Consider the following 14,455-nt stretch of genomic DNA (forward strand, 5'->3'; position numbering starts at 1 on the left):
TCAAGAGTCATCTGTGAAGGATGTGGTTGGTTTTAAAATGTGATGAATAAATAAATGATTGTGCCCTGATTACCAAGTATCTGAATTTTAACTTTGTGATCATGAAACTGCAATGAGCAGCAACTATGAGGATCTCTAAGAAATATGCTCCTTCAATAACATCATAACTTCAATTGGATATTAAATGAGACAATCCATAAACAATTAAATATGTATTGATATTGCAGAATATTTAAATATCAAGAGATAAATGGAGAGAATTGTAGCACAGAGTTGTCACTTGTTCAGTTGCTGCATGCATCTCTTGATTATGTTAGAATCTATCAGACAAAGTTGCTGTAATTTGTTCACAGATCCGGGGGGGGGGGGAGGCAATGCCTGTGGAGCAGTCTGGCTATCTGGGAATAGTTTGAATCTATTGAGTCTGAGAAAATGGATCGGTCCTTAGGGCTATGAGCTAAGCCACCTCCTCTAGATCCAAGTGGCTTTCAAAACCAACAAACATTCTACCCTTCTATATAAACTCAGAGGATCAGTGTGGGTAGCACTGTTTTTTTCTGGTTTGTCTTCTTTCTCTGATTTACATTCCAGACTGTGGTGATTGGCAAAGAGATGTTGCCTTTGGCCCTCACTGTGTGATGTTCCCAGTACAAGGTATCATCACTTCAAAAACGTGGCATACTATGGGTCTTATTTGCTAGAAAGATGTATTTGATGGGTCCTAGAGGGTGGAAGGAAGGAAGGAAGGAAGGAAGGAAGGAAGGAAGGAAGGAAGGAAGGAAGGAAGGAAGGAAGGAAGGAAGGAAGGAAGGATTTAACTTTTATAAATAAGTGAATTTCTTAGTTTAGTATTTGTATATTATCATATTCTTCAATTTATTTGTCCATGTGGTCAAACATGTACTGGTAAAGGACAAAGTAAAAATAAATAATTTCAAGTGACCATTATTTCTTTACTACAAAGAAACTGATTCAGGTTATGTTTTGTATATGATAAAAGGAGAAACATTTGTAGCAGCAATCAAATTTCACAATTAATGAGGAAGGAGTCCTGTGACTGGTAGATTATCATTATTTTTTTCATTTCCCATATAGTATTGATAAATAGATTTGTTTCAGGGCTATAAAATATCAATGGTGGATAAATTGATTGGTGGTGGCTCATGTAACTCATCAAGCCAGAAAAAAAAAAAAATATATGGTTCACACTATGTGACTTTGAGGATGTGGAGTAAAAAATCATTTAAAATGAGTGAAAAGAGCCAAGCTATATTTTTACCTTGCAAGAAAAACAGTATTGAAAAATATGGTCCTCCTAGAACTTAGAACATTCTATTTTGAGATCGATTCATTTTGTAAATGTGGCTCAAATAAAAAGTTGTTTCCAATGGTATTCCTTTATTATTTGCATATTCACTTGGCATTACACACTGTTCCTATCCCAAAGGACTCTACACAGCTCACAGGCCTGCATCCATTAGAAAGTTTACAAAGAAATGTCATGATTTAATTACATTACAAATACAGTAATCAAAGTGCTTAAAGACCTATCAAAAAGATAAATAAAGGTGGGTGGGATCCTATAACATTATGGGTCAATTTCATTTTAGCTCTTTGGAAAAAAAAATCATGCTTTAATGTACGCCCTAACAGGTCAAAGTCAGATAGTTATATTGTTCCAGAGAATTTAAAGTTTACAGCTGCAGAACTAGCATTTGTTCATTTGAATTTTCATTATGTTTCTCTATCTCTTTTACAGTTTTCAGTTATGAGTTCTTTTTTTTTCCTAGCCCATACATATCATCATTCTACTTTCTCCACAGTCTCCAAGGAACGTCACCAAACATTCACTGATTTCCCCTATAATTACCCAAAAAAATCTTACTAATGTGGGTTTTTTCTCAACTCTTTCAGGAATTCTCAGGCACAGCACCAAAGGATAGGTCAGGACTGAAAGGGTCTGTTAATTGTGGGATCAGAATGTTAGAGACATAACAACCTTTTTTCTTAGAAAGAATATTTATTCTAATAAGTGAGAGTTTTTTCCCCTTATGTTTCATTCTTACAGATAGAACTGGTTCATATTTAGTGAAAAGTGTTTTCTTGAAGAAGATGGAATTTTCCATGGTAGTGATGGCAATGTTGTCAATGTTACTGTCAGGAGCTACATGCCATATTCTGCATACTAAAGCATGTTCTGTCGGGAAACTTCCCTTTATTAAGCACAAGTATTTTCTGCCAGGAGATTTCATAATGGCTGGGATACTCTCTCAGTTCTACATGGTATCGGATCCAGTTGGTTTCACAAGGCACCCATCTGAAGAACTGGTTGATGAGCTCATGTAAAGACTTTCTCTTTTTTTTTAATTTTTTTTATTATTTTTCACCATACACCATACACCCAAACAAACTTAAAATACATAAACATAAATCTTTTCTTTAAACAGAACAGTACTATACATTTTAAGCATTCTTTACATCTTATTTACATTTTATGTACATCAATAATTATGTCTTTTCCTTTCTCTGTTCTAGCCAATTATAACATTTATTCCAAATTTCATAAAATTCTGTTGCCTCCTTGTCTTTTAATTCTAACGTACATTTATTCATTTCTGCGCATTCCAAGATTTTGTACATAATCATATCATTTGTAGGAACAAACATTGAGCATATGCTATACGAGCTGCAGTCAATATGTGTATATTCTCCATCTTTAAATTTATTATGCCCCAAAGAAATAATTCTGGTTTAAAATCCATTTGTATCTCTGTTATCTCCTGTATCCAATCTCCTATTCGTTCCCAATAATTTTTTTGCTTTGGGGAACAGCCACCACATGTGATAAATTGTTCCTTCTCGGATTTTACATTTCCAACACTTCGGGTCTATATTTTTATACATTTTAGCCAATCTCGCTCATGTAATCAAGCTCATGTAAAGACTTTCTCTTCTTAACTATAGCATATCTTAAACCATATATCTTTCTCTAATAGGTTGCCCTGGTAAATAAATACACAAACACACTTATGACCACTCTCCCACTGATGTTTTTATTCAAATTCCATATTGAGATTTTCTTGGTTTTTTACGGTTAAATGAATCGTTAGTGATGTATTATCAAGGCGCTGTACTATTTGTAGTTAAATCTATGTTAATCATTTAATTATTTCACTTAATATTAGGGAACAGTTGCATGCTTGGAATTATTTTCCAAACAGCTGTTGAGCATGCATGGAACACAGACTTAGGGCATCTCTGCCTTAATGAAACATCAGTGATTTTTATTGGGATAAGATCTATCATCTAAAAATATCTAAAATATCTAAGATCTAAAAATAATATATAACGTTTGTCCTCAAGTTTACTCCAAACCCACTTTTCATGCCTATATCCACCATAAAACATATGCAAGAAGATGAAAATATAAGGCAATATATATATATATAATAATTACATATGGGTTTTAATACGATCATTTTTCTTCAAGCAATTTATCTGTTTCTAGTAAAAATTGTTTATGATGAATTAAAAGAATCATAACATCCTGCCTAGATCCACACAATATATCTTTCAATGCAGATTTTTCCTGCAGAACTACCAACACATCCTGGCCTTGGTTTTTGCTGTAAAGGAGATAAATGAGAATAAGCCTATATTATCCAACATGAGCTTGGGTATTGACATCTCTAACAGTTATCACATGGCGGGATTGACTTACTTGGCTTCAATGGAGCTTCTCTCAACACGTGGCAGATTCATCCCCAACTATAAGTGTGATGCCAAGGATTGGACAGTATCTGTTATTGCAGGACCTAACTCTTACATCTATCCCTTAGTGGCAAACATCTTGAATGTCTACAAGGTGCCCCAGGTGAGATTTTTTTTTTCTTGGACTAAGTATACACTGTAAGAATAACCTTGAAAGACAAGAGGAAGAACTGCAGTCCTATTTTTAAAAAAAGTCAGATAAAAGAAATTTGAGACTAAACCAGAAGTGTTCTTTGAGAAAGCATCTCAGGATTAACACCCAATCCTCCCCAATTCTCTGGAAAGTTAAGGCAGAGGAAGGGAAAGTGTTTTCCTACTTGAAAGGTTATTGTCATCCCTTCCAGATTATCTAGGGTAGGAAACCAAAATCACACATACTAATAATTCTTTTATTGTAAGGTTACAATAACAGAGTCTTGCAAGTCTTAAACTACCTCCCATTTGTTTCTTTTACACAGTGATGTTTACAAAAAAAAATAAAAAAAATAAAGCAACTTTTCTTTTTATTACTTTTTTGTGGTTTGGAAATAAAGTGGTAATCCATACAATGATGGACAACATATCATGTGTTTGCAGAAGAGATAGATAATTTTAGGTACTTTACTTGATTTATTCTTCAATCTGAATCTACGATGAATGTCAGCTCTGGAGATTGTCTAGACTAGAAAACAAAATCATGAATACTAGCAGTTATGTTACTGTAAATTAGGATTATCTTGCAATTCTGAAAGAACTCATCTTTTTTTTTACTTTTATAAAGCCATGTTTAGAAAACAATGAATAATAATTTCTTTCCTTGAATATTATATTTTGTGATGTGGAATTAAAATGGTAGTCCAAACTATGTGTTTGCAGATGAGATGGATATTTTTTTGTACTTGCGTTATTCCATGGAATTTTCCATGGTAGTGATGGCAATGTCGTCACTGTTACTGTCAGGAGCTACATGCTTTATCAAAACATGTTCTTTGGGGAAACTTCCCTTTATTAAGCACAAGTATTTTCTGCCAGGAGATTTCATAATGGCTGGGATACTGTCTCAGTTCTACATAATATCGGATCCAGTTGGTTTCACAAGGCACCCATCTGAAGAACTGGTTGATGAGCTCATGTAAAGACTTTCTCTTCTTAACTATAGCATATCTTTCTCTAATAGGTTGCCCTGGCAAATAAATACACAAACACACTTATGACAACTCTCCCGCTGGTGTTTTTATTAAAATTCCATCTTGAGATTTTCTTGGTTTTTTACCGTTAAATGAATCTTTAGTGATGTACTATTAAGGTGCTGTACTATTTGTAGCTAAATTTATGTTAATCATTTAATTCTTTCACTAAATATTAGGGAACAGTTGCATGCTTTGAATTATTTTCCAAACAGCTGTTGAGCATGCATGGAACACAGATTTAGAGCCTCTCTGCCTTCATGAAAGATCAGTGACTTTTATTGGGATAAGGTCTATCATTATCCCAGAAAAAAACATAATATATCTTTTATTGCAAATTTTTCCTTTATTTCCTGGTTTGGAAATAAAGTGGCAATCCAAACAATGATGAACAACATACCATGTGTTTGCAGAAGAGATAGATAATTTTAGGTACTTTACTTGATTTATTCTTCAATCTGAATCTACGATGAATGTCAGCTCTGGAAGATTGTCTAGACTAGAAAACAGAATCATGAATACTAATAGTTGTGTTATTGTTAATTACAATAATCTTGCAACCCTGAATGAACTCACCTTTTTTTTACTTTTATGAAGCCATGTTTAGAAAACAATGAATAATAATTTCTTTCCTTGGTTAGAGGATATGGGGAGGGGAAGAGAGTAGGAGGGGAGGAGAGAAAGAGAAGGGAAGTAGGGAATTAGGGAAGGTTTAAAGAGGGTGGACGCAACCTGGGGGGAATGGGCAGGCAGTACCAATGGTTAATTGTATTTTATATGAATAAATGGGAAATAAAAACTTTTTAATAAAAAAAATAATTATAATTTCTTTCCTTGAATATTATATTTTGTGATGTGGAATTAAAATGGCAGTCCAAACTATGTGTTTGCAGATGAGATGGATATTTTTTCATACTTGTTTTATTCCTCAATCTGAATCATCTGAACAATTAATATACAATGATTCTTTGACATATTTACAAATATACTGAAGAGAAATGTCAATATACTGTATTGTCATGCATTCATTTTCCTACCATGCTTTAGTAAAAATATTAAGAATTCATGGATCTGATTGAGTAATAGTTATCTTGATCTTTGTATTGCACACTGGTCTTCCTTCCTTCCTTCCTTCCTTCCTTCCTTCCTTCCTTCCTTCCTTCCTTCCTTCTTTCCTTCCTTCCTTCTTTCCTTCCTTCCTTCCTTCCTTCCTTCCTTCCTTCCTTCCTTCCTTCCTTCCTTCCCTCGCCCCTCACAACCTCCCTCCTTCCTGCCTATAAATGTTATTCATTGTAATTCAAATATTTAAAAAAGCAATGGATGGAAAGTAATCAAGGAGAGAACCAACCTAGAATGAAGGAGAAATTTCCTGACAGAACAATTAACCAGAGGAATGATTTGTTCTAGAATTTGTGGGTGCTTCACTCCTGGAACATTTTAAGAAGAGACTGGATAGTCACTTGTCTAGAATGGATGGGATTCCTGCCCAAGCAAGGGGTTGGACTAGAAAACCTCCAAGGTCCCTTCCAACTGTGTTATTCTGTTATCCTATTAAGGTTCAGGGATTACTGAATCAACAGATCATCAAATCTATGGCACTCAAATATTAAATTAAAGGAAACACTGATTTCTTTCTAGATTATATTTTTCTTCAAGTTTGTGAGGAACACAGTCTGAATCATAGATTCTAATACCCAACTATTTTAAATCATTTTTTCCCTAGCTTCTATATGGATCTACTCCAATAAAAGATAATAGCGAACACACAGTTTTCTTTCATCATTTTTTCCCAAATGAGGAGCTTCAGACTAAGGGGATTCTTCAGCTGCTGTTGCATTTAAAGTGGGTATGGATAGGGCTGATTTCTCAACCTGATGAGGGTGGACGGAGTTTTGTACGGAATGCCCTTACACTGTTTGTCCAGAAAGGTATTTGCTTTGCCTTCATGCAAGAGTTGCCAAAAGAAACTGTTTCTAATGATATTGAATATATGCTTAAAGATTATGTCGCCATGTACAAGGTTGTCATGAACAGCACTGCTAATATTGTGATCCTCTATGGTGAAAACCACATCATTGGCATTTTCAGAACATTTCCCTATCTTTCAGAATATGAGAATATACCAGTAAAGAGAAAAGACAAAGTTTGGATCATGCCAGCCCAGATGGAGTTCACGTCAGTCCCTTTTCAAAAAATACTTCCTTTGGATTTTATTCATGGTGCCATATCTTTTACAGTTTCTTCCAAGGAGGTGACTGGGTTCAAACCATTCTTGCAGACGAGAAGCCCTACTTCAGAAGAAGAAGATCATTTAACAAGATTGTTCTGGGAGCAGGCATTTGAGTGTTTTTTCCTTAAAGATAAGTTAGATGAGGATGCTGGAGTGCTGTGCACTGGAGAAGAGAAGTTGGAGGCTCTTCCTAATTCTGTCTTTGAGACCACCATGACTGGGCAGAGTTACAGCATTTATAATGCAGTCTATGCTGTGGCACATGCCTTGAAAGCCATGTTTTCATCCAAATACAAACACAGAGCAAGGGCAGTCCACGGAAGGCTGATGATTATCAAGGAAGAAAGATGGCAGGTAATAATAAAAGAAATCACAATGACAGATTGATCAAGCAACCAATTTGTAAAATAAAATAAAATAGAATAAAATTGTAACAATAAAATCTTCTCTGATGCCATCAGGTGATTTTATGATTGCAAAACATGTACATTTCAGGTTCAGTATGCACATAGTTTACACAAATTCATGTTTCATGTTTCCTGACAACAGTGTGGAGGAACTATATAAAAAAGATCCAATTCAAAAAAATTGATTAAATCCCAGCTTCATAATTCAGTTTAAAATTTTGTCAAACAATTTTACTTGGAGATAATATGCTTATTAATATTATGGTTGACTTGCACAGTAATATTAGGAATTTCTAAATGGTAGTTGTGTACAATTGGTGTGGGTATTTCTTTCTCCAGATCAACTGCATTTATTTATTGAATTTATATGGCTGCCCATCTCACCGTGCACAGTTAAAACACAAAGCTAAAAAATCAATATAATTCAAACACAAACATTTGTGTTTGATTTGCTTCCATTTAGCTCCATCCTTACCTGAGAACAGTCTTATTTAACAACAGTGTTGGGGAAACAGTTTTCTTTAATGAAAAGGGGGAATTGGGAACTGGATTTGATATCATCAACTGGATCACATTCCCAAACAAAACATTTCTTAAAGTCAAAGTTGGAAAGGTAGACCCACTGACTTCTCCAGAAGAGTCTTTCATGATTTCTGAAGAAAACATCATCTGGCCAACCATGTTCAACCAGGTATTTCCTACTCATGTTTCAGGTTGTCTCAAATCCTCCCATATTCAAAAATCACTTTTATCATTTAAGTGACTCATTAGTAATAAAATTAAGGCAATAAAATATGACGAAAAATGAAAGAGCAGAGATCAGATTACACAGGTGTTCCGTTATTAAACTTGTCTTTCCAGAAATCTATGGCCATTCCTGAATATACACATTTACCAGCTGTCATTTTCAGGTTGTCCTATATAGGGAGCCATCTTTGAATTATAAAAGCTGAAAATCATTTAATAATAAACAAGCGCCATGCTGAGATACTGTACTAGTTGAAATATCTTATTCCTGTCCATTGCTACCTTATAATTTGATTATATTCCAACGGCATATTGTCTAAGACATATTTTAAAATCCCAACTATTTTCTTTAGTTTTCTAAATTTAACTTGCAAATTTGTCACCATTACAACATGGTCTATTTCATAATTTCTACAAGACTGACTAGATGCAATTGGAACTCTATATCCCATAAGTAAGTTCTCTGCAGTATTTCTTTTCAAGACCTATTTGGCAGAAAGGACTGGACTCAATGAAAATGCAGATAATTCCAAAGTTTAATTTCACCAACAAAGTGTGGGATAAATTACCAATCAGATTCAACTCAAAGGTGCTTTTCAAAGGCAACTGGACTTTTATTTTCTTGAAAATATTTTGCTTCTGATCCAAGAAGCTTCTTCAGTTCTAAAGGAATTGAATGTTTCTCAAACATTTTCAAGGAAAAAACCACGAAAGGTGGTTGACTTTTGAAAAGCACCTTTGGGACAACCATGACCTGGATGATTGAGAATCCTCATAGATATTTACCAATCAGATTGACCAAAATGGAATTTGAGAGGAGTCCAGTTTGAACAATTAAGGAAACCTCTAAGGTCCCATGGAAATACATGGGAAATGCATAGGATACATAGGAAATACATAGGAATGGATAGGAAATATATAGGGAATACATGGTTCCATGAGGACATATAGACAATGTCACATTATTATGGTGGCATTCATTAAATGTGCCTATCTAATAATACGTTGAATTGAATCCTATATATAGAATTTCTCCAAAAGCTACGCAGATTTGTCAGAATATCATATACAGAGTGAAATATGAGTGTATAAAGTACAACTATTGAACTTTCTCCTGATTTCATTTCTGAATAGGCATTACCACTTTCTGTATGCAATGAAAATTGTTATCCAGGCTACCTGAAGAAAAAAATAGATGAGAAGCCCTTTTGCTGCTATGATTGTCTTCCTTGTGCAAAGGGGAAAATTTCAAACAGATCAGGTAAGATGTGCTTAATGAGAAGATTTATTAATTGTCACCAGCAATATTTTATAACTATCTGTGTTTACTCTGCATGGTATTGTTCTCAAATGTAATCAATTATTCAGAATTTGGAGTGTTGACCTCATTGAAGGAAGATAACCTCAGTATTAGATAAGATTCGTTTGAATATTACTAGCTCAGGTTGGTAGTTGAGCTGTTAGTTTAATCTCCAAGCTTGGCGATTTGTCTGCAAATGTTTCATCTCCATTCAGGGAAACACCTTCAGTGCGCTTTGAATTGTGCTCATGTGCTCATTTAAATTGGTGTGAGTGTTATTTGTCCAGATGTTTCTGAGTCATGATCAGGATTCAGGCAGTTTGATTGACTGATTTGTTATTGTGAATTGAATATGATGTGTAAAGTAGCAAGAAAATTAGCTTGTCCTTGCTGGAGAGAAGCAGGCACATAAATAGATATGGAACATAAATATTGGTCCTTCTGCTGGTCTGATAATGAACTATAACCTTCATGGATCTTTAACCCTTATAAATAACTGGAATTCTTGCTAAAACATTTGTCACCTGAGCATGAAGAATATTCAAAATGAAAAAGCTTTTGAATTAAGAGAAATTTCTCCAAAAAATTAGGTTATTTCTTTTTAAAGGTAGAGAAGTCACTTATTAAGAAGAAAAGTGATAGATTTTGACTTATTTTCCATAACATACATCAGTCATTAAGTAAAATGTCCACATGAGCTCAAAAATAAGTATCACATGGTTTCTCTAGAAAATAAACTAGGAAACTCTGACCCATTACAAAATTTTCTGTTGGACTTTCCTTCCATTTTCCAACATGACACTGAGATTGATACAAACAACACTCTTGGTGTCTGTTTAACCAAACATATACAGGGTACTTTTCTGCATGTGGATGGTCTCATTCTTAATTTTTAATACTGTAATGCAAGTAAAATGGACATAATTAATAGAAATAAATGGAGTTGCTTTCATAGCTTCTATGGGCCACAATGTTTTCTTTGAGCAGTCCTTGGTGCTCTCTGAACTTGGTGGTTTTCTTGCAGATATTTCATTACCAAACTAGGTAACATCATCAGTTCAACAGTAATGATGTTGACTAGCACTGATGATGTTACCATTATGAAATGTGTTGGTGTTGAAGGTGTTGAAGCCATAGCAACCTTGGGAGGAAGTGATCATGCAATATTAGAATTCAACATTATAGAAGCACAAGCAATAGAACACAGTCAAACCAGAGTCTTGGATTTCAAGAGAGCTAATTTCAATAAACTTAGAGAGGGTTGGGAAGGATTCCATGGATGAGAATCCTCCAGGGGAAAACAACTCAAGAAGCTGGGAAATTTTGAAAAATGAGATAATAAAAGCACAGTCTAGCACAATACCAACAAAGAGAAAAACAACAGCTCTCAAAAGAAAACAGCAAGGCTGCATAAAAAACTCTCTGACAAATTGAAAGATAAAAAGGACAAGTATAGAAAGTGGAAAGAGGGGAACATAACTAAGTCATAATATCAGCAAATAGCCCGAGCCTGCAAAGATGAAGTGAAGAAAGCCAAGGCTCAAAATGAACTAAGGCTTGCGAAAAAAGTCAAAAATAATAAAAAAAGCTTCTTTCAACATGTAAAAAATAAGAAAAAAAGTGAAGGAAATGATTGGTCCATTAGTGGGTGGAAGTGGCAAGAAGGTGACAAGCAACAAGGAGAAAGCAGAACTATTTAACTCGTTTTTTGCATCTGTCTTTACACAAAGGGAAAAAACAGATCAACCTATCAAAAATAGTGCCATAAAAAAACAAAATAGAAACACAAGCTAAGATAGGCAAGAAAATAGTAAGTGAGCACCTGTCCAGCCTAGATGAGTTCAAATTGCCAGGACCAGATGGATTACACCCCAAGGTTCTCAAGGAACTGGCAGATGTGATATCGGAACCACTGAACTATATCTTTCAAAGATCCTGGAACACAGGGGATCTAGCAGAGGACTGAAAAAGAGCTGATGTAGTTCCCATGCTCAAAAAAGGAAAAAAATGGATCCAAGAAATTACAGACCTATCAGCCTGACCTCAATACCTGGGAAGATCCTGGAAAAGATAATCAAATAACGAATCAACAAACACATAGAGGCAAACAAAGTCATTACTAAAACCCAACATGCGTTTGTCAAAAATAGATCATGCCAGACAAATCTTATTGCATTCTTTGACCAAGTGACAAAATTAGTGGATCAGAGGAATGCTGTGGACATAATTTACTTGGACTTCAGTAAGGCATTTGATAAAGTAGATCACAATCTACTACTTGATAAGATAGAAAAATGTGGGGTAGACAGAATCACCACCAGATGGATCCGTAGCTGGCTGACCGGCCATACTCAGTGAGTGGTCCTCAATGGAACTGCATCTACATGGAGGGAAGTGTGTAGTGGGGTGCCCCAGGGCTCTGTTCTTGGCCCAGTGCTCTTCAACATCTTCATCAACGATTTGGACGAAGGGATAGATGGGGAACTCATCAAATTTGCAGACGACACCAAGCTGGCAGGAATAGCCAACACTCCAGAAGACAGGCTTCAGATACAGAAGGGTCTGGACAGACTTGAACACTGGGCACTAACTAACAAAATGAAATTCAATGGTGAAAAAAGCAAGGTTCTACATTTAGGCAAGAAAAACCAAATGCACAAGTACAGCATAGGTGGTGGCACCATGCTCAGTATTAGTAACTGTGAGAGGGACTCGGAGTCCTAGTAGACAATCACCTAAATATGAGCCAGCAGTGTGCTGCAGCTGCCAAAAAAGCCAACACAGTGCTGGGCTGCATTAACAGAGGGATAGAACCAAAATCACGTGAAGTATTAATACCACTCTTCAATGCCTTGGTAAGGCCACACTTGGAATACTGCATCCAGTTTTGGTCACACGATGTAAAAAAGATGTTGAGACTCTAGAAAGAGTACAGAGAAGAGCAACAAAGATGATTAGGGGACTGGAGGCTAAAACATATAAGGAACGGTTGCGAGAATTGGGTAGGTCTAGTTTAACGAAGAGAAGGACAAGGGGGGACATGATAGCAGTATTCCAATATCTCAGGGGCTGCCATAAAGAAGAGGGAATTAAGCTATTTTCAAAAGCACCTGAAGGCAGGACAAGAAGCAACGGGTGGAAACTAATCAAGGAGAGAAGCAACCTAGAACTAAGGAGAAACTTCCTGACAGTGATAACAATTAATCAGTGGAACAGCCTGCCTCCAGAAGCAGTAAATGCTCCAACACTGGAAGTTTTTAAGAAGAGACTGGACAGCCATTTGTCCGAAATGGTGTAAGGTTTCCTGCCTGAGCAGGGGGTTGGACTAGATGACCTCCAAGGTCCCTTCCAACTTTACTACTATTACTATTATATTAAATGTCTGCAAGAAAATAACTGATCTCAGATAGCACCAAAGGTTTCTCATTTCAACTCTGAGTTATAAATAACTTCCCTTATTATGACTGTAATCCCATAATTCCCAATAGAGTCAGGGCAACTGGATGAAACTGAGCATTTATTGGCTGGATGCCTTTCCTGACACCATGTGGAGTTGGCAGCAGATATTTTTTCTTTACACCCTAAGAGAAACATCTCCCGCTATTGAATTGTCAACCACCCAAGTGGGAGGAGAGCATCTTAAGCACTAGGCCATGATTCAGCTCTGAAATTCTGATCAATAAACAGTCCTTTAATGTTTTCTTTTGCAGATGCAGTTGACTGTTTCCAATGTCCAGAAGATCAATATCCAAATGAAGCTCACAATCTTTGCATCAAAAAACATATAACGTTCTTGTCTTATGAAGAACCTTTGGGAATCACTTTGGCCACTGTAGCTGTCTTCTTTTTTATAACTTCAGCTTTGGTGCTGAGGATCTTCATTAAAGAGTGGGAAACCCCCATAGTCAAAGCCAACAACAGGAATCTCACCTATACTCTTCTCATTGCTCTCCAGCTATCTTTCCTCTGCAGTTTTCTTTTCATTGGACAACCTGATCAAGTCAAATGTCTTATGCGACAAACTGCATTTGGCATCATCTTCTCTGTAGCCATTTCTTGCATTTTGGGTAAAACAACCGTAGTGGTTCTTGCTTTCATGGCCACCAAACCAGGATCCCAAATGAAGAAATGGGTGGGGAAAAGGCTGGCCAACTCCATTGTCCTTTCTTGCTCTCTGATACAAGTCACAATTTGTGTTGCATGGCTTGCAATTTCTCCCCCATTTCCAGATTCAGACATGCACTCCATGGCTGAAGAAATTGTACTAGAATGTAATGAAGGATCAGCCATCATGTTTTATACTGTTCTGGGCTTTATGGGGTTCTTAACTGCTATCAGTTTCACGGTAGCCTTCCTAGCTAGGAAGTTACCTGATAGCTTCAATGAAGCAAAATTCATTACCTTCAGCATGCTGGTGTTTTGCAGCGTTTGGGTAACATTTGTTCCTACCTATCTGAGCACCAAGGGAAAGTACATGGTGGTGGTGGAGATCTTCTCCATTCTGGCTTCAGCAATGGGGTTGCTTGGCTGTATCTTTTTCCCAAAATGCTATATTATTCTTCTGAGACCTGATTTAAACAGAAAGGACAAACTTATTAAAAAACACTGAATTATGTTTCCGAACCTTATACTGTAAACTCTCCTCACTGTTGTGTTTCCTTTTTCTGCTAGTCTTTGCAGTTTGAGAAAACTGGGTCAGATGCACAAATGCACAGAATAAACATTTGTCTAATGTTGGAATGTGCCTAGGTATATAACCATGTCAACAAATAAAGTGCAATTTCTTCCCTTGGCAATTTTGCCCAGCATTTTGCTTGCCATTTGCTCAGATTTG

General features: G+C 36.0%; 1 protein-coding gene across 1 annotated transcript; it reads left to right on the plus strand.

The window, feature by feature from the left end:
- The first annotated feature begins 2,133 nt into the window (after positions 1-2,133).
- On the plus strand, positions 2,134-14,230 carry LOC120317767 (vomeronasal type-2 receptor 26-like). Its single transcript, XM_039364607.1, has 6 exons — positions 2,134-2,342; positions 3,697-3,874; positions 6,661-7,521; positions 8,038-8,265; positions 9,456-9,582; positions 13,332-14,230. The coding sequence occupies exons 1-6, from the start codon at positions 2,134-2,136 to the stop codon at positions 14,228-14,230; spliced, it is 2,502 nt and encodes an 833-aa protein (XP_039220541.1).
- The last annotated feature ends 225 nt before the right edge of the window (positions 14,231-14,455 follow it).

This window comes from Crotalus tigris, unplaced genomic scaffold (genome assembly GCF_016545835.1).
Source record: "Crotalus tigris isolate CLP2741 ecotype Arizona unplaced genomic scaffold, ASM1654583v1 scf7180000019817.510193, whole genome shotgun sequence".
Lineage (NCBI taxonomy): Eukaryota > Metazoa > Chordata > Lepidosauria > Squamata > Viperidae > Crotalus > Crotalus tigris.

What these genes read in the sequence shown, in the direction of transcription:
- LOC120317767 (XM_039364607.1), top strand. Translation starts at nt 2,134, where the DNA reads ATGGCAATGTTGTCAATGTTACTGTCAGGAGCTACATGCCATATTCTG. An exon ending in TCAAGGAAGAAAGATGGCAG is followed by an intron (nt 7,522 to 8,037) that starts GTAATAATAAAA and finishes GCTTCCATTTAG; the next exon opens with CTCCATCCTTACCTGAGAAC. An exon ending in GGCCAACCATGTTCAACCAG is followed by an intron (nt 8,266 to 9,455) that starts GTATTTCCTACT and finishes ATTTCTGAATAG; the next exon opens with GCATTACCACTTTCTGTATG.